This window comes from Oncorhynchus masou, chromosome 10 (assembly GCF_036934945.1).
Source record: "Oncorhynchus masou masou isolate Uvic2021 chromosome 10, UVic_Omas_1.1, whole genome shotgun sequence".
NCBI lineage: Eukaryota > Metazoa > Chordata > Actinopteri > Salmoniformes > Salmonidae > Oncorhynchus > Oncorhynchus masou.
The window spans coordinates 15,400,040-15,420,431 of record NC_088221.1 but is presented as its reverse complement, the minus strand read 5'-3'; the positions used below and the strand labels follow the sequence as shown (position 1 = coordinate 15,420,431).

General features: G+C 40.5%; 1 protein-coding gene across 5 annotated transcripts; it reads left to right on the top strand.

Moving 5' to 3' along the window:
* The first annotated feature begins 1,644 nt into the window (after nt 1–1,644).
* Nucleotides 1,645–14,341, top strand: LOC135547216 (tRNA N(3)-methylcytidine methyltransferase METTL2-like). 5 transcript variants are annotated; one of them, XM_064975998.1, is made up of 11 exons: nt 1,646–1,886; nt 3,496–3,590; nt 5,120–5,276; nt 5,421–5,512; nt 5,611–5,972; nt 6,124–6,173; nt 7,878–7,938; nt 11,311–11,450; nt 13,219–13,325; nt 13,533–13,598; nt 13,730–14,341. In XM_064975998.1, exons 3-11 carry the CDS (start codon nt 5,125–5,127, stop codon nt 13,885–13,887), a joined length of 1,188 nt encoding a protein of 395 aa, XP_064832070.1. In that variant the 5' UTR covers nt 1,646–1,886; nt 3,496–3,590; nt 5,120–5,124; the 3' UTR covers nt 13,888–14,341. The 5 variants fall into 5 exon arrangements, with proteins under 5 accessions (XP_064832073.1, XP_064832070.1, XP_064832071.1 ...); XM_064976001.1 differs by having other exon boundaries at nt 1,645–1,886; nt 3,496–5,276; nt 11,356–11,450; XM_064975999.1 differs by lacking the exon at nt 3,496–3,590 and having other exon boundaries at nt 1,647–1,886.
* The last annotated feature ends 6,051 nt before the right edge of the window (nt 14,342–20,392 follow it).

Here is a 20,392-nt window from a genome sequence, read left to right as displayed (position 1 = left end):
TAGGCTAGACAAGAGTACATTATGCATTCACGTGTTTGAACTTGTAACGCGGCTGCATGAACTTTAATGCGACTGCATGGGATTTGACGGATATAAAGTCACGTGTGGTTTCGTTGCATCCAAAAGAAGTAAACCTACAGGGGTTCCTGGTGGTAGTCATGTAATGCAGCATAATAACAATGCCATATAATGTACACATTGCCTACTGTAGCCCAAGATATACCCTTAATTACCATTACTCCTTCATTTTCAGAGGTAGACTGGCTCTGGCAGCCAAATACTCAATCTAAACGTGAATCAATTCTCAAATTCAATAAGGTTCTAGAAACATAAAGCCCTTTATTTTCATATCACATCAAAATAATTTCACAAACGCAAAAAGACACACAATTGCATTTATCACAGTTGCAGCTGGGGATTTTTCAGTGACAACACGTTTCTGGCGGACTTCTTCTTACACACAGGTGTTCGGAGCATGCTAGATAACTAATTATTAACACAGGTCTTCTGTAAACACGCCATAACATGGAAATATGGCCTTCTGGTTACACTAACCCTAACACTATAAAAGGTGTGTATTAATTTAATATTTAGTTTTTTGAAAAGTATTTATTGCTTATATGAAAGATAAGGTCCATATTCTTCCAAAAACCGTACCGCAAGCGATGCGTGTTAATGTTCAGACCAAGCGTCAGGGCTCTTAACAAAACTCTCCCATACAGAATATGCCTTCTCCAATGATCATTATGTGTAATGTAACGGAACTATGAATCATCATAGCAGCACTGACCATTTTCTAAATAAATCCTCCCACTTTCATAAGTCATTGTGGATTTTACAATCACATTTTATGTCACATGCTTCGTAACCTAACAGTAAAATGCTTACTTACGGGTCCTTTTTCAACAATGCAGAGTTAAAGATGAGATACATTTGAAAATATATATAAAGTCATACAATGAATAAATACACAGTGTATAACGAGTAAAAACAACACGGCTATATTCAGAGTTGATTTGCAGGGGTACGGGGTAATTGAGGTATTATACATATACTTGTTTTTAATTTAACAAGGCAAGTCAGTTAAGAACAATTTTTTAGTACAATGACGGCCTTCCCCAGCCAAACCCTAACCTAGATGATGATGGGCCAATTGTGTGCCGCCCTATGGGACTCCCAATCAGGGTCTGTAGTGATGCCTCTAGCACTGAGATGCAGTGCCTTAGATCAATGCGCTACCCGGGAGGCTCATTATAGGTAGGGGTAAAGTGACTAGGCAACAGGATAGATAGACAGTAGCTGCAGCATATGTGATGAGCGTGAAAGTGTGTGTGTATGCGTGCATTATGGTGTCATTGTGAGTATGTGGGTAGTCTGGTGTGTGTGCATAGAATTAGTCAGTGCAAGAGAGTTAGTGCAAAAAAAGTAAATGAGGACTTGGTCCAGACTTTGGTTTTGTCTTTGCTGTCCTGGAGTTAACAAATAAAAGCCTTTAACAACAATCTTCAAGTTGAGTCTTGACAAAGTGTCAGCATAAAAAAAATGGCTCTAAATCATAGGTCCAGATATGCAGCAAAATGGTTCCCTCTTAGCTGAGTCATCATTAGAGGGCGCTCAATGCACAGGGGCTTGTCCACTCCACCAAAAACAAGGTCTTCACTCCTTACCAGCACAGCCAAGTCATAATTATGTCTAAACACCGCCTATTTCTACAATGTATCTTCTTAAAATCTGATTTTAAACCTAACCACAATGCTTTGCTAGCCCTATGCCTAATATTGACCTTAAATGAACGCTAAAGTTTTTTTTACATAGCCACATTTGACTTTGTGGCTGTGGTAACTAGTGACAACCCAAGAACACCAGTGTGGCCATAACAAAGCAAGGTAAGCGCAGTTCAATTGTTATCCACGCCGGTATTCAATACTCCGACCATTTCATTGGTTCATTTACGTCTACACAGACCTGGTCCTTTAGAGAATGGTAATTAAATGGGCATAACTAACAATCATGACTGCTAAAATGACGTGTCCTTAGCGTCAGCTGACCACGGTGATGTTAGCCGTTCTTTTATAGCTAGCTCAATTATGTTAGCTAGCTAGCAGTATGTGTTGAACGAGACTATCAACTTCCTTCCTGATGAAGTTCATATCTAACAAGCAAACAATCTTAGATTTTACACTCTGGGTCCAATATTAGTTAGAATTTAAGATTTTCCTGAACATCCAACTAGTTGGAAAAGCATTTGCAGTCGCGTGGGTTTCTTAAATGCACTGCAGCATGCTGGTATGTGCAGTTCTTGAGGGTACACTTCAAATTCGTGATAGAGGGATATGCCACTGATAAAGTAAACAACCTATGGCAATGTCCTTTCGTGTCTAATTAACAGTTTAATGTAATTGTATAGTTTAATTTGGGTTTCAATACTTGCTTTGATTACTTTCCCCTAATGTGTAGTTTCATCCTTCCCCAGCTACTTCCGTTTGTTATTATTTCTGAGTTTATGGTTAATCCAGAGAGGAAGTGGAGTCTTTGTAGGAAAATCAATCTTTGATAACTCAAGAGACAGTAATTTCCATGTAAAAGGACCCATGAGCAACAAGATGTGAAGGTCATAGGAGCATGTCAATTTGGGTGTCAAAAGAAATCTGAGTCTACTTTTTATTAAGGCATACAGTGCATTTGGAAAGTATTCAAACCCCTTGACATTTTCCACATTTTGTTACATTACAGCCGTATTCTATGGATAAAATAGTCACCCCCCTCATCCATCTACACACAATACCCCATATTGACAAAGCAAAAACAGTTTTTTAGAAATGTTTGCAAATGTATAACCCCCCCACACACACACACACCACACACACACACGTGTTCAGACCCTTTACTCAGTACTTTGTATAGTATAGTTCAGTAGAGTAAAGTGGAGAATAGTTCAGTACAGTAAGCACAATAGAATAGAGTACAGTAAAGAACAGGAGTGTATAGATCAGTACTGTAGAGTTCAGGACGGTTCACAGTACTAGTCGAGTACAATATAATCTACTGTACTAGGTTATACTTTACTATACTGTACTGAACTCTACTGTTCTGTATTGTACTGTACTCTACTGAGCTCTATGCTGTATTTTGATGTCCAAACATGTGAAACCTTCTCTATGATTGGTTCAGATTTGGTCCGGTCCAGACCAACCAAATTTGTTCTTATCTGGGGACAGCTCTAGCTCATTAAAACAGCCAGTGTGTAGAATAGTACCAACATTTGCAATGGATGATATTACATATTTATACCTTTTTGTGTACCTTTTTAGGATACTTCACCATGAAGAGAATGCCATTTTATATCCATAATTATGCATTTCTGTGTAGTACAGATCAGGGACCCATAATTCAATTCTGTTATTGCAATGCCATTACCGGGTGTAAATTCACTTACTGTAGTTAATTAAATAGTCAATTTGCCATGTCATAGCTGACACCCCATTATTTCTGCAGACATTGTTGAATTTGAATTTGGAGCAGATATTTAAGTTTTTGGGAAACGTGAACACAAAAAATGGAGGAAGATTTGCATCTGCACAGTTCTTCTGGTAAATGTGTTTTTGTCAAATTTTCAGTTTTTAAATTGTTAAAGTAGTCGTTGTGCATAGATGTTTGTTAAACTTTGAAATCAATTGTTTTTGTTTGGCGTACATAAAATAATAATAATAATGTTTACCCCCTTTTTCTCCCCAATTTCGTGGTATCCAATTGCTGGTAGTTACTGTCCTGTCTCATCGCTACAACTCCCGCACGGACTCGGGACAGGCGAGGTCGAGAGCCATGCGTCCTCCGACACACAACCCAACCAAGCCGCACTGCTTCTTAACACAGCGCGCATCCAACCCGGAAGCCAGCCGCACCAATGTGTCGGAGGAAACATCGTACACCTAGCGACCTGGTCAGCGTGCACTGCGCCCGGCCCGCCACAGGAGTCACTAGTGCGCGATGAGACAAGGATTTCCCTGCCAGTCAAACCCTCCCTAACCCGGACGACGCTAGGCCAATTGTGCGCCGCCCCATGGGCCTCCCGGTCACGTCCAGCTGCTCAAACCCAGAGTCTCTGGTGGCACAGCTAGCATTACGATGCAGTGCCTTAGACCACTGTGCCACCCGGGAGGCCTTGCTTGGCGTACATTTTGAGTGAAAAATCTGAGTCTCAGCTCAATTCCGTTACTGTGGAATTGCCTAGACTTGTCATTATGATGAATCAGAATTTGATGGTACAATTTGGGTAGCTCTTAATAATCCAAGTGGGGTATACCTAGTTTACAGGCAGCCCCCCTTGAGTTCTCAGCTGATGGTACTGATCTCAGCTGTCTCCCTCGTGAACTACAATCCTGACGCTCTGTTTAATCCTGACGTTTTGTGTCTAAACGAAAATACGCCTCACTTGTGATATAGTTTTGGTTACCTTTGGAACTTAACTTTCAAATAAGCGAGAAAGAATCTTTCAAATGCAAAGATGCACCCGGCTGTTTTCACACATGGCCTCGGCTACAACACATCCTCTCACCTTACGATTGCATTTCCATTGGACCATTCCAATGCACATTTCCTGTGTTTCTCAAAATACAGCCAGGTGCAACATTCCTAAACTGCACACAATAAGTGTATATTTTGTATAAAAATAATTTCTCGCTTACACGTATTTGCGTTTAGACAGAACATTGTGGGGAGCATCGGCAAAATCTCTTCAGGCGGCAGACAGCTTCGTGAATAGATGGTATAATTAAGCAATAAGGCATGAGGGGGTGTGGTATATGGCCAATATACCACGGCTAAGGGCTGCTCTTAGGCACAACACATTGCGGAGTGCATGAACACAGCCCTTAGCCATGGTATATTGGCCATATTCCACAAACCCCCGAGGTACCTTATTGCTATTATAAACTGGTTACCAACGTAATTAGAACAGTGAAGATACATGTTTTGTCTGATACACCACTGCTGTCAGCCAATCGGCATTTAGGGCTGGAACCACCGATTTGTAATGTTTAATACCATTTACAGTCTATTTGAAGTATTCCATAATTAAAATGGATTGATTGGTTTATTGCCTGGTTTTCCCAATCCATAGTCTAAATGAGAGGATTACGACGCCTCTCCCAAGCCTCAGTGGCTATGGTTTGGGGCAGGGTTCCCTGCAGACTAAACAGCAGAGGGGGACAACCCCCCGCTCCTTTGGGAGCGAGGATTCTGACCAACCCTGAGGACGTCTTCCAGCATAACATGTGGTATGCGTTTGCACATCTATTATTTTGATTTAATGCAACTTTCAATGTGAAGTCTGAAGTTGATAAAATGCTGTGTCAAAGGGCACAGCAGTGTATTTTGGATCAAGCATACAGTATGTTCATGTTGACATGATTGTGTTTTAGGGACCATGTGAAATGGTCTGAGGAAGAGAAAGAAAAAGCCAGACAAAAGGCAGACGATAATTCTAGCTTACGCATTCCGTTAGAAGAGCAAGGTAGCCCTTCTCTAAACGTTCCTAGAAAATTATGTTCTTCATTTTGATTGTATGAAAACTAATATTCCCATTGTTTTTGTTCTTCATCCCCCACTAAGGCAAATATGACATAGACGCCAGTAAATACTGGGACAGCTTTTATGAGACGCACCAGGACAAGTTCTTTAAAGATCGCAAGTGGCTGTTCTTGGAGTTCCCAGAGCTTCTTCCTTTAGGGCTAGAGAGCAGTGCTACTGAGGAGAGACCATGTGGTCTGCGGGCCCCATGCCCAGAGCCTGGTGTGTCAGGCAGGGAGAAAGAGACGGGCCAGCAGCGGCAACATGCACCCAGTCACCAGCACATAGATCCACTGATTAGTGATTGCCAGCAGTCCTGTAATCAAGATGGGAGAGACACTGCAGGGGCTGCTAGGCAGACCAGCTCTTTCCCAGGCGAACATGCAACTTTCAGGATCTTCGAGGTATTTTCATCTTGCTTTTATTCCTCACCTCCCATATGTTCAAATATTATGTAGTTCAAATGCTGTGTGGTTAGAAGTTTGGTGTTGATTTCACTGGCTAGTAGTTGAGTCAAATGTCGTCTATTTTGACAGAATGTTATTTTTGTCATAGGTTGGATGTGGGGCTGGTAACAGTGTGTATCCTATTGTCAGCTCTATTAAGTAAGTATAACATCAATACATACATTTGATCCAGTTTGTCTTTTAAATGGTTATACACTCAGATCAAAAACAAATGTGTTGATGCATGGCATCACAAACTGAACCTGTGGTGTTCAATGGCAGATTTAAAATTTAAAAAACTATTCTGGAATAACATTGTCTCTCTTGAAGGCAAATGTTTTGATATTTACTTTGTTATGCAGACAACCTGTGCCAAAGCATGATGTCATCTTGCATAGAACATTTTGTCCAGAGGACTTGGCAAGGCTAGGAGAGGAAAGTAACAAGTAGGAAGTGTTTAACCTTGGACTGCATGCATAACCCTATGAATGACTCTTCAATTAAATGGAAAGCATGTTATCTGATAGCCAATGTATTCGTCCCTCAGTCTCCCTGCTGGGTGGGTGACTAAGAGCTATTTTGTTCAGTAAATATTTACTGATTGCTACTGTAGATCTTATACAGTTAAGTCTACCTGTCATTATACACTTAACTTGTATCCCTACTCTACACCCCTTGACTTTTTCCATGTTTTGTTGTGTTACAGCCTGAATTTAAAATGGATTGCATTTAGATTTTGTGTCACGGGCCAACACACAATAATACCCCATAATGTCAAAGTGGAATTATATTTTTTGACATTTTTACAAATTAATTAAATGAAACGCCTTGAGTCAATAATTATTCAACCCCTTTGTTATGCATGCACTGCGCCTGGCCCGCCACAAGAGTCACTAGTGCGCGATGAGACAAGGATATCCCTGCCGGCCAAACCTTCCCTAACCCGGACGACACTGGGCCAATTGTGCGTCGCCCCATGGACCTCCAGGTCGCGGCCGGCTGCGACAGAGCCTGGGCTCAAACCCAGAGTCTCTGGTGGCACAGCTAGCATTGCGATGCAGTGCCTTAGACCACTGTGACTGTGCCACCCGAGAGGCCTTCCCCACACATACAATTATCTCTAGGTCCCTCAGTCGAGCAGTGAATTTCAAACACAGATTCAACTACAAACACCAGGGGGGTTTTCAAATGCCTTGCAACGAAGGGCGCCTATTGGTAGATGAGTAAGAAAAAAAGCAGACATTGAATATCCCTTTGAACATGGTAAAGTTATTAATTACACTTTGGATGGTGTATCAATGCACCCAGTAACTACAAAGATACAGGCGTCCTTCCTTCCTTATTTCTGGAGAGGAAGGAAACTCCTCTGGGATTTTTACCATGAGGCCAATGGTGACTTTAAAACAGTTACAAAGTTGAATTTGTGACTTGAAAATGGCTGTTTTAGCAATGATCAACTTGACAAAGCTTGAAGAATTTAACAAGAATAATGTGAAAATATTGTACAATCCAGTTGTGCAAAGCTCATAGAGACTCACAGCTGTAATCGCTGCCAAAGGTGATTCCCCATAGGTGAACACTATGGGGTGTGAATACTTATGTAAATTAGATATTTCTGTATTTTGTTTTCAATACATTTGCAAAAGCTATTTTTCGCTTTCATTAGTGGCATTGTGTAGATGGGTGAAGATCTATTTATTCCATTTTGAATTCAGCCTGAAACACAACGGAATGTGGAATAAGTCAAGGAGTATGAATGCTTTCTGAAGGCACTGTATCTTTTTGTTTTGTATTGGTGTGTTTGTGGTGAAAATGCTATGAATACAAGCTGACAAGTTCCCTATCTGTGTTGCTGTCTTATAGAGACACAGGGGCATTCTTATACTGCTGTGACTTTTCCCCCCGTGCTGTCCAGCTGGTCAAGGTAAGCTCTCTTTAAGATCTAGATACAATTTTCCAAACACGCGAGATTCTTACAAACAAAACCTTGAAAACAGGTTGAAATCTGGGTGAAATAACATCATTACAAACAGGTTGAAATCTGGTTGAAATTGAATCATGACAAACAGGTTATTACATCACGGTCAAGCTACTTGTTTGTCTTGTTTTTCACATGATCCTTCTCTTCTACTCCGAATGTTAGGCATCTCACCTTGCTTGATTTGAGGCCTGGTGGACATTTGATGCTCTTGTAATTTACAGTCTTTTATCAAATGGCCATGGCCAGCAGTCCTTGACATTATTGCATAGAGTCCTTGAGATGCAGAGCATTTATCTTTAATCTGAGACTAGAGCAGTCTACTAGGAACAGACTGTGTGCCCTCATTAGAGGTTGTTACATTTATCCTTCTCTGTTGTCAGTTGCTTTGCAATTTATGGGTGCAATCTTTTCCAAGTCTATTTAAGAGCTTAATATGATGTTGCTCAATTAATGCTACGTATCTACTCATGAAATACTAGGAAAACACCTAGTTTGTTCACATTGCTAATATTATTGCCGGCTTGAAGTAACCACCTCATAAGTTAAATTATGTAATTATTTCGAACTGTACTGTAAAGTACTGGTGTGTTTACGGGTTCCTTCAGTTATATGCACCTTTTAGTGGTAATTTAGTGTAAGGTCTTGCCACAACGGCTTATTTCTTTTAGGGGGGAGTGGTTCAGTTTCCAGGAGTATTATTCATCCCCTTTTAACCTGATAATGGTCATGTTTTTTCAGTAAATGTAAGAAAATAACTGAATAATAGTTTTTAATTCAAAATTGCTTACATTAAACATGCCTTGTGATCTTTTTCTTCTAATTATGAAAATAATTACATTCTCACATAATGCATAGTCGATGTAGGTTTGTCAAATAAAAAATACATTTAAAAATGTCACATGTTTCTTCAACTTTCTTATGGGTACTTTTCCAACAATGCAGAGTTTAAGATAACAAAAATGTATAATAATGCCACGAGGAATACATAAACAGTGAATAACAAATAACAATGAGTAAAAATAATCTGGCTATATACAGGGATGATAGTCATTTAGGCAGGCTACCTTGGCGTTCTTGGGCACAGGCACAATGGTAGTCTGCTTGAAACATGTTGGTATTACAGACTGGGTGAGGGATAGGTTGAAAATGTCAGTGAAGACACTTGCCAGCTGGTCAACACATGCTCTGAGTGCGCGTTGTGGTATTCCGTCTGGCCCCGTGGCCTTGCAATTATTATCCTGTTTAAAGGTCTTACTCACATTGGCTACAGAGAGTGAGATCGTCCGGAACAGCTGGTGCACTCATGCATGGTTCAGTGTTCCTTGCCTGGAATCGAGCATAAAAGGCATTTAGCTCGTCTGGTAGGCTCGCGGCATAGGGCAGCTCGCTGCTGGGTTTCCCTTTGTAATTCTTGATAATATGCCAGCCCTGCCACATCCGTTGAGCCTCAGAGCCAGCGTAGTAGAATTCAATCTTAGTCCTGTATTGACGCTTTGCCTGACGGCTCGTCGGAAGTTGTAGCAGGATTTCTTATAAACATCCGGATCAGTGTCCCGCTCTTTAAAAGCGGGAGCTCTAGCCTCAGCTCAGTGTGGATATTGCCTGTAATCCATGGCTTCTGGTTCTGGTTATTAATTAAGCTGGTGGCTGATGTGGTAAACTCCTCAATGTTATTGGATTAATCCCGGAACATATTCCAGTCTGTGCTAGCAAAACAGTCCTGTTGATTAGCATCTGCTTCATCATACCACTTCCGTATTGAGTGCGTCACCGGTACTTCCTGTTTGAGTTTTTGCTTGTAAGCAGGAAGCAGGAGGATAGTTGTGGTCTAATTTGCCAAATGGAGGGTTTGGAGGGCCTTGTATGCATTTTTGTATGTGGAGTAAAAGTGATTTACAGTTTTGTCACTTCTAGTTGCACAGGTGACACGGGTAAAAAATTTAGTTAAAAGGATTTCAGTTTCCCTGCATTAAAATCACTGGCCATGAGAAACGCCGCCAGTAGATGTATTTTTATTTTATTTTTTACTTATGGCCCTATACAGCTTGGTCTTAGTGCCAGCATCGAACTGTGGTGGTAAATAGACAGCTATGGGAAAAAAAACATTATATAAATTGGTAAATAGTCTGGTCTGCAGCTTATCATGAGGTTTTCTAACTAAGGCGGGAAATAACTTGAGACTTCCTTAACATTAGAGATTGCGTACCAGTTGTTGTTAACAAAGAGACACACCCCTCCTCCCTTTGTCTTACCCGAGTCTGCCATCTGGTCTAGATGTATAGAAAAAACAGTGAGATGTATATTATCCATGTCCTCGTTCAGCCACAACTCTGAGAAACATAGAATATTATCGTTTTTCAGGTCCTTTTAATAGGATAGTCTCGAACGGAGCTCATCCAGTTTGTTCTCCAGTGATTGCATGTTCGCCAATAGAACAGAGGGCAATGACGGTCTTTTTGCTCGCAGACATAGTCTGGTCAGTGTGCCGCCTCGCCTGCCTCTCTTTCGAAATCGAGGTTAGTGATCGCTGTTCTGATGTCCAGAATCTGTTTCCGGTCATAGGAAATGATGGCGGAGAAATAAGTTTAAACATTTTTTTAAAGTTACGATCAGCGTTAAGAAACACATACAGTGCCTTGCGAAAGTATTTGGCCCCCTTGAACTTTGCGACCTTTTGCCACATTTCAGGCTTCAAACATAAAGATATAAAACTGTATTTTTTTGTGAAGAATCAACAACAAGTGAGACACAATCATGAAGTGGAACGACATTTATTGGATATTTCAAACTTTTTTAACAAATCAAAAACTGAAAAATTGGGCGTGCAAAATTATTCGCAAGGCACTGTAAAATAGCAGAATTGGTCAGGCGCCGTAAGACAGCTCCTATCCACTGCAGCGCCATATTGGTTTCGTAACTAACTGTAGAATTTGTTATGACGGCAGATAGCCTTGTGGTTAGAGGCCCAGTAACCGAAAGGTTGCTAGATCAAATCCCCGAGCTGACAAGGTAAAATCTGTCGTTGTGTCCCTGAACAAGGGGGCCGTCATTGTAAATAAGAATTTGACCTTAATTTAACCTTAACTTGCTTATTTTAATGTCTTTGAGGAGCTTGTCAATACATTCAGGGCAATTTGTTTGTGTGAATTAGGGCAAGAATTTTAAGAAATCCAAATTGCCATCATAAGAGCTCGACAGTAGGTTTTAAACTATGCACTACATTTAACCAATGAATGAGTTTAATTGTTAACATATTGATATCATTGTGCTATTTGGAATCAGAGGCCACTTAGTCCCCTCTTTTTCCCCATGTAGGACCACCCAGACTATGACCAGTCTGTGTGTCACACCTTTGTTCAGGACGTCTGTGACGAGGTGGGCTCCTTTCCATTCCCTCCACTGAGCCTGGATGTTATTCTGCTGGTCTTCGTGCTGTCCTCCATTCACCCTGAGCGGTAGGTGATGTTTAGGAGACAAAGGCAGGAGCGCCAACTCTCATTTATCACCTCCCCATGCTTTGTCTGAATGTCATTACTAATCTAACCCTCTCCACCCTCCAAAAACAGGCCCTCTCTCACACTCTGAGGTTATGCTATTTTGTACTACCGTGTGTGTTTTGAATCAAGAACATTCTGGGTTTATTTATACAGATTATATGCATTTGCTAATTGCAAATGTTTTGTATGATAAGGCAAGTGCAAGTGAATAAGCAAAATACCCAGTGAAGTAGCTTGCTGACTGAGATCAGTTTAGAACGTAAGCTCTGGTGTGCTGTTCATGTAGCTAACCCCAACCCTTTAAAAGTAGCACAGAATAGGGGAGCCTGGCGGGTAGGAGTGTTGGGTTAGTAACCGAAAGGTTGCTGGATTGAATCCCCGAGCCGACAATGTAAAAATCTGTTGTTCTGCCCCTGAGCAAGGCAGTTAACCCCCAACAACAACTACTGCCCTGGCGCCAATGACGTGGCTGACGATTTAAGGCAGCCCCCCGCACCTCTCTCATTCAGAGGGGTTGGGTTAAATGCAGAAGACCCATCAGTTGAATGCATTCAGTTGTACAACTGACGAGGTATCCCCCTTTCCCCTCATACAATACTGTATGTGCCTATTTGCAGTCTATTTATGATTCACTTCAAAATGGCATGAAGTCTAACTGCAGATCCGTTTGCCCTGGGTACTTGGATTCTTGCTTTTTGTAACAAACAGTGACATTTCACTTCATACTGAGGCCCCTGAAGATTGCAGCTGATTAGAATTATGGATATGGGCTGGCTGCCAGCCAGCTCTCACAGCAAGCCGCAATAGATTTTCCTGTATTCCATCACTTTTCATTTTATATTTGATGTAGAGGTAAGTTGGTACTGTCCTGGGGTTTCATCTCAGTACCTCCTGCCATTTTCTTGCTGTGTAAAATCTCTAATGGTTCAGGTTGTTATTGAGCTCTAAGTGAGTATTGAGTGTAGTGCCAGGAGTATCATGGAGCATATTGTCTCTACAATGGGCCATTGATTGCGGATTCGCTTCAGTCATTAGAAGCAGCTTGTTACTGTATTTATCAGTCACATAATAAGACAACGTCAAAAGGCTTCTACTGCAGGCATTTGCTGTGGGTGTATAACTGTGTGATTTTGAAATATGCTCTCTTTTAGCTCACTAACTTTCTGTCAGACATCACATACAGTGTATTCAGAAAGTATTCAGACCTCTTCCCCTTTTCCACATTTTGTTACGTTACAGCCTTATTCTAAAAATAAATAAAAAGATTAATTAAATCTACTCACAATATCCCATATTGACAAAGATGTAGATTTATGAGCGGGAAAAAACAATGTTATACATTTTAGAATACGGCTGAAATGTAACAAAATCTGGAAAAAGTCAAGAGGTCTGAATCATTTCTGAGTGCACTGTATGTTAGCTGAGATGCAACTGTACATTTGAACAGCTAACATATTGGGGAGGAGAGTACCGTCAAATTCTTACCTCTTTTCTCCCTTGCAAAAGCCTTACAGCTTATACTGTACTGTATATGTTAATTTCCTGGGAAGCCTTGCTCTGGAATGATAAAATGAACATCTCTGAAAATGTGTCTAACTATCCTTATGAAGTTTTGCGTCGACTGCCCAATTTTGTGTAACATACCTTTGCAAATTAAGACATTGTTTTGAGAAGGAAACAGATGAATTGATTGGTTGGTTTGTCTTTTGATTGATTTCTTTGACAGAGTCCAAGGAGTTGTGACCCGGTTGTCTCAATTCCTGAAACCCGGAGGGATACTCCTCTTCCGGGATTATGGCAGATATGACCTATCACAACTACGGTTTAAAAAAGGTGCCATTCTAATCTTAACTTTAGATAAAGTGCATTTTCACAAAGTATACACTTTACAGAGGAATTAAATATAATTAAAAGGGGAAAAACAGCAGCTCATAATCATTTGAAATTGGTAGGCAGTTCATACTTGGTAGTGGATACATTTTATTGTCTAAAGTGGCTATTTGTTAATAATGACAGTGAGATCTTTTCTCTGATCAACAGGTCGATGCTTGTCAGAGAATTTCTACTCAAGGGGAGATGGAACGTGTGTTTATTTTTTCACAAAAGGTAAATTGATTCAAAAGTCTCTGGGAATATTGTATCTCTGAATATTGTGTGTAGACATTATTTCAAATCTAATCTCAAATAATTTAGTGGTGGTAATGTGTGATGGTAATATTATGTTACTCTTTCCACAGATGAAGTTCACAGTTTATTTTCCAATGCTGGTTTGGAAGAAATTCAGAATCTGGAGGATAGGCGACTACAGGTGAACAGAGGGAAGAAAGTTGTAATGCGCAGAGTGTGGATGCAAAGCAAGTTTAAAAAACCTCAACCACTAGCACCACCATTGTAGTCTACCACCACTGTCCCTGCTCGGATGAACATGTTGCCCCAGGTTGGCTTTAGCAAGGACTTGTCTATCCAAATCAGAGGTCAGAAGGAGGTCATAAGCATGTCTCAGTGCAGTGAGATGTGTTAGTGTGATGCATTTACAGTACCACTGGGATGGTCCATTATCGGGCTGAGGGAGTGGTCAACTATTGTGCCAAGGAAGTACCTTCTGGTTGTTGTGTGCTAATTATGGGTTTCACATGCCATGTATGTAAAACTCACTTTTTGTAGGGAGACAAATGTAATTTATTTTTCTGGTTGAGTGTATGCATACATATACATATTTAATTAAACAGTTTTATATGTTGTATAAACCAATGAAATTAAAATCTGTGAATGATACTGTCATAAAAATGACTTATTTGTACCTTCCTTAATTGGACATTTAACAAATCATTAAAATTGTACCTGCTATAGTTGTTGTAGTTGAGTGATTGATTTCCAATTATTTGCACACAACAGAATTATAACTCAAAATAAGTTTTATGTTCTGTCTCAGTGATGAAATATATTGATTATATACATTAGACTTTTGATATTATGTTAATGAATTGTGGTAATGCAAATTCTTGAATAATGCCAATGTATCCCATTTCTGGCACCTGGTATATGTGTTTTGTACCTATATGCTAAGCAATGTCATATCTGATTGATATAAAATGGAAATGCAACTAATTTATTTGGTAATGCAGTGAACAAAATCAAAAGCACAAAAACTATTTAAATGTTATTTCAATGAATACAGAGTAAATTCGTTTATGGATAATATTCTGAAAGTCAATTATAAACCGGTTTATTTAATGTCCTATTTCAATTGGTATTTACCTAACATTGTTTTTAAACTATGTGGCCTGAATGCCAAGTGTCTCATCTGGAGGAACCTGGCACCATCCCTACGGTGAAGCATGCTGTGGGGATGTTTTTCAGCGGCAGGGACTGGGAGACTAGACAGGATCGAGGCAAAGATGAACGAATCAAAGTACAGCGAGATCCTTCCTTGATGAAAACCTGCTCGAGAGTATTCAGGACCTCAGACTGGGGTAAAGGTTCGCCAACAACAGGACAAATCAAATTTTGTTGGTCACATGGTTAGCAAATGTTAATGCGAATGTAGCGAAATGCTTGTGCTTATAGTTCCGAAAGTGCAGTAATATCTAACATGTAATCTAACAAATTCACAATGACTACTGTTCCACACACAAATGTAAGGTGATGGAATAAGAATATGTACATATAAATATATGGATGCGCGATGGCCTAGGCAAGATGCAATATATGGTATAAAATACAGTATATACATATGAGATGAGTAATGTAAGATATGTAAACATTATTCAAATGGCATTATTTAAAGTGACTCATGATACCTTTATTAAATCCATTTATTAAAGTGGCCAGTGATTTGAGTCTGTATGTTGGCAGCAGTTTGTCTATGTTAGTGATGGCTGTTTAGCAGTCTGATGGCCTGGAGATAGAAGCTGTTTTTCAGTCTCTCGGTCCCTGCTTTGATACACATGTATGGCGGGGTGAACCGGCAGTGGCTCGGATGTTTGTTGTTCTTGATGATCTTTTTGGCCTTCCTGTGACATCGGGTGCTGCAGGTGTCCTGGATGGCAGGTAGTTTGCCCCCGGTGATGTGTTGTGCAGACCGCACTACCCTCTGCAGAGCCTTGCGGTTGAGGGCGGAGCAGTTGCCATATGAGGCGGTGATACAGCCCAACAGGATGCTCTTGATTGTGCATCTGTAAAAGTTTTTGAGGGTTTTAGGTGACAAGCCAAATTTCTTCAGCCTCCTGAGGTTGAAGAGGAGCTGCTGCGCCTTCTTCACCACGCTGCCTTTGTGGGTGGACCATTTCATTTTGTCCGTGATGTGTACGCCGAGGAACTTAAAACTTTTCACCTTCTCCACTACTGTCCCATCGATGTGGACAGGGGGGTGCTCCCTCTGCTGTTTCCTGAACATATCCCGAATGAGCCATGTTTCCGTGAAACAGAGAATGTTACAATCTCTGATGTCTCTCTGGAAGGCAACTCGTGCCCTAATTTCGTCCACCTTGTTGTATAAAGACTGGACTTTGGCGAGTAATATGCTCAGAAGCAGTGGATGGTGTGCTCGCCTTCTAAGTCTGACCAGGAGGCCACTCCATCTGCCTGTCCTGCGGCGACGACGTTGTTTTGGGTCGGCCTCTGGGATTAGATCCAATGTCCAGGGTGGAGGTCCGAACAAAGGATCCGCTTCGGGAAAGTCATATTCCTGGTTGTAATGTTGGTAAGTTGACGTCGATCTTATATCCAATAGTTCTTCCCGGCTGTATGTAATAACACATAAGATTTTCTGGGCTAACAATGTAAGAAATAATACATTTAAAAAACTCATTACTGCATAGTTTCCTAAGGAATTGAAGCAAGGCTACCATCTCTGTTGGCGCCATCTTGCATCCATCTTGGCTGTGTGGGTCGTTGACAACGCAGGAGTGGCTTCAGGACAAGTCTCTGAATGTCCTTGAGTGGCCCAGCAAGAGCCCTGACTTGAACCTGACCGAACATCTCTGGAGAGACCTGAAAATAGCTGTGCAGCAACGCTCCCCATCCAACCTTACAGAGCTTGAGAGGATCTGTAGATCCTGGGAGAAACTCCCCAAATACAGATGTGCCAAGCTTGTAACATCATACCCAAGAAGACTCGAGGCTAATTGCTGTCAAAGGTGCTTCAACAGTACTGAGTAAATGGTCTGAATACTTATGTAAATGTGATGTTTAGGCTTTTTATTTGTAATAAATTGGCGAAAATGTAAAAAACATGTTTTTGCTTTGCCATTATGGCGTATTGTGTGTAGATGAGGGGGGGAAAATATTTTATACATTTTAGAATAAGGCTGTAATGTAACAACATGTGGAAAAGGTCAGGGGGTCTGAATACTTTCCGAATGAATGTAGATGCAATTTAGGATGCACACAAAGTCAAGTCCGAAGTTTGAAATATATGCTGGCTGACTTTTTACAGAGAATAAGTTACATTAAACAAATACATCATACTGTATTTAATAAACTGTATTATGGAAATAAATTCTAAAATAATAATAATTTAAAAAAAAACATTTCCACCAAAGTCTTTGTAGCCTTACCAATTCGTACACAAATCAAATCAACTGTATTTATATAGACCTTCTTACATCAGCTGACATCTCAAAGTGCTGTACAGAAACACAGCCTAAAACCCCAAACAGCAAGCATTGCAGGTGTAGAAGCACGAAGCAATGCAGGTGTACCACAGGAGGTTGGTGGTACCTTAATTGACGAGAAGTGGCTATTGGCTATTGGTAATGACTGGAGCAGAATAAGTGTCATGGTATCAAACGCACGCCTCCAACTCAATCATCAAGTTTGCGGACGACACAACAGTGGTAGGCTTGATTACCAACAACTACGAGACGGCCTACAGGGAGGAGGTGAGGGCCCTTGGAGTGTGGTGTCAGGAAAATAACCTCACACTCAATGTCAACAAAACTATGGAGAAGGAAACAGCAGAGGGAACACCCCCCTATCCACATCGATGGAACAGTAGTGGAGAGGGTAGTAAGTTTTAAGTTCCTTGGTGTACACATCACAGACAAACTGAATTGGTCCACCCACACAGACACCGTCGTGAAGAAGGCGCAGCAGCGCCTCTTCAACCTCAGGAGGCTGAAGAAATTCAGCTTGTCACCAAAAGCACTCACAAACTGCTACAGATGCACAATCGAGAGCATCCTGTCGGGCTGTATCACCACCTGGTACGGCAACTGCTCCGCCCACAACCGTAAGGCTCTCCAGAGGGTAGTGAGGTCTGCACAACGCATCACCGGGGGCAAACTACCTGCCCTCCAGGACACCTACACCACCCGATGTCACAGGAAGGCCATAAAGATCATCAAGGACAACAACCACCCGAGCCACTGCCTGTTCACCCCGCTATCATCCAGAAGGCGAGGTCAGTACAGGTGCATCAAAGCTGGGACCGAGAGACTGAAAAACAGCTTCTATCTCAAGGCCATCAGACTGTTAAACAGCCACCACTAACATTGAGTGGCTGCTGCCAACACACTGACTCAACTCCAGTCACTTTAATAATGGGAATTGATGGGAAATGATGTAAAATATATCACTAGCCACTTTAAACAATGCTACCTAATATAATGTTTACATACCCTACATTATTCATCTCATATGTATGCGTATATACTGTACTCTATATCATCTGCTGCATCTTTATGTAATACATGTATCACTAGCCACTTTAACTATGCCACTTTGTTTACATACTCATCTCATATGTTTATACTGTACTCAATACCATCTACTGTATCTTGCCTATGCCGCTTTGTACCATCACTCATTCATATATCTTTATGTACATATTCTTTATCCCCTTACACTTGTGTCTATAAGGTAGTAGTTTTGGAATTGTTAGCTAGATTACTTGTTGGTTATTACTACATTGTCGGAACTAGAAGCACAAACATTTCGCTACACTTGCATTAACTTCTGTGAACCATGTGTATGTGACAAATAAAATTTGATTTGATTTGAAATACATCAAACACATGGAAAACCATGTGCTTGATGCCATTCCATTTGCTCCATTCCAGCCATTATTATGAGCCGTCCTCCCCTCATCAGCCACCACTTTTGTACACCGCCTTCTTGGCTGAGGATGATGGATTGAAAAAGTATGTTGGATTCCTTTGTAACTGACACTCGTTTGAATTATGAAATGATTTGCATGTCTTTGGTGGAAAGAGCATTCCAGTGTAATATTTTGTTCTGTTTTACTTGGAAATAATGTGAAAATTCGGACACATAAAATAATTCCATGTTGGAACCCTGATGTCATAATAGGACTATTTGTTTTGTTGACAGTCCAACCTGAAACAGAACCAAGGACATGCAACGTTTTTCAACAAAGAAACGTGATAACTAATGTATTTTTAAAAATGTTTAATTTTATTATTTTTAAATGTTCAAATATATTTGTTGGTGTTGAATAAGTATTATTCACTTGCTATTATTGTCATTTTATGTTTGCTTATTGTCTAACTCTAGGTCAAAAAACGTTGATGTAGTTCATAGTGCGGAATGACCTTGGAAGCTAATTTATTATTACAACAGATACTGATGGAAATAGTGGGTCATTTTTTCATTCAATTTTTACACCATAGAGCTAGCTAGAGTTGAATCAATAGGCCTATGCAATTGTTAAAATATTATCTGACTTGGATAAAATGCCATAAGCTCCATTTTACTCCAAATTTTCATCTGTGTGTGCATCTTTATGTTCTGCATTATCAATTTCTACATTCATGTTTTGCGTGTTCGTGTGTGTCTGTGTGTGTGAGACAGCGAGATAGAGTTAGTTTGTGGTGTTTTTGTTGATTGGAGAGTTTTGTTGATGTGAGTTGATGCCTGTTTGATAACATCTGGTTTACATCAGATTTAATTCATTAATTTAATTCAATCCATTAAAGGGGCAACCTGGGATTGGTACATCCATTCTTGGACATTTGAATTATTAATATATAGCCATTGATTCTTGTATAATATAACTTAGAAATGCCTCATGAGCAATGGTTAGAAGCTTGTTTTACTCCATTGTTTGAAGACAATGTAATTGTAAACAGCTTCATTAAATAGTACCCGCAAAACACCAGTCTCAACGTCAACAGTGAAGAGGCGACTCAGGGATGCTGTCCTTCTAGGCCGAGTTGCAAAGAAAAAGACATATCGCAGACTGGCCAATAAAAGATTAAGATGGGCAAAAGAACACAGACACTGGACAGAGGAACTCTGCCTAGAAGGCCAGCATCTTGGAGTTGCCTCTTCACTGTTGACGTTGAGACTGGTGTTTTGCGAGTACTATTTAATGAAGCTGCCGGTTGAGGACTTGTGAGGCATCTGTTTATCAAACTAGACACTCTAATGTACTTGTCCTCTTGCTCAATTGTGCACCGGGGCCTCCCACTATTCTGGTTAGAGCCAGTTTGCACTGTACTGTGAAGGGAGTAGGACCATAGCGTTGTACCAGATCTTCAGTTTCTTGGCCATTTCTCACATGGAATAGCTTTCATTGCTCAGAAAACGAATAAACTGACGAGTTTCAGAAGACAGTTCTTTGTTTCTGGCCATTTTGAGACTCTAATCGAACCCACAAATGCTGATGTTCCAGATACTCAACTTGTCTAAAGAAGGCCAGTTTTATTTCTTCTTTAATTAGCACAACAGTACTCAGCTGTGCTAACATAATTGCTAATGGTTTTCTAATGATCAATTAGCCTTTTAAAATTATAAACCTGAATTAGCTAACACAACGTACCATTGGAACACAGGAGTGATAGTTGCTGATAATGGGCATCTGTACGCCTATGTAGTTATTCCATAAAAAATCTGCCGTTTCCAGCTACAATAGTCATTTACAACATTAACAATGTCTA

Coding starts and splice junctions, on each gene's coding strand:
- LOC135547216 (XM_064975998.1), top strand. CDS start 5,125: ATGAGAGGATTACGACGCCTCTCCCAAGCCTCAGTGGCTATGGTTTGG. Junction 5,513..5,610: donor CATTCCGTTAGAAGAGCAAG/GTAGCCCTTCTC, acceptor TCCCCCACTAAG/GCAAATATGACATAGACGCC. Junction 6,174..7,877: donor CCTATTGTCAGCTCTATTAA/GTAAGTATAACA, acceptor GCTGTCTTATAG/AGACACAGGGGCATTCTTAT.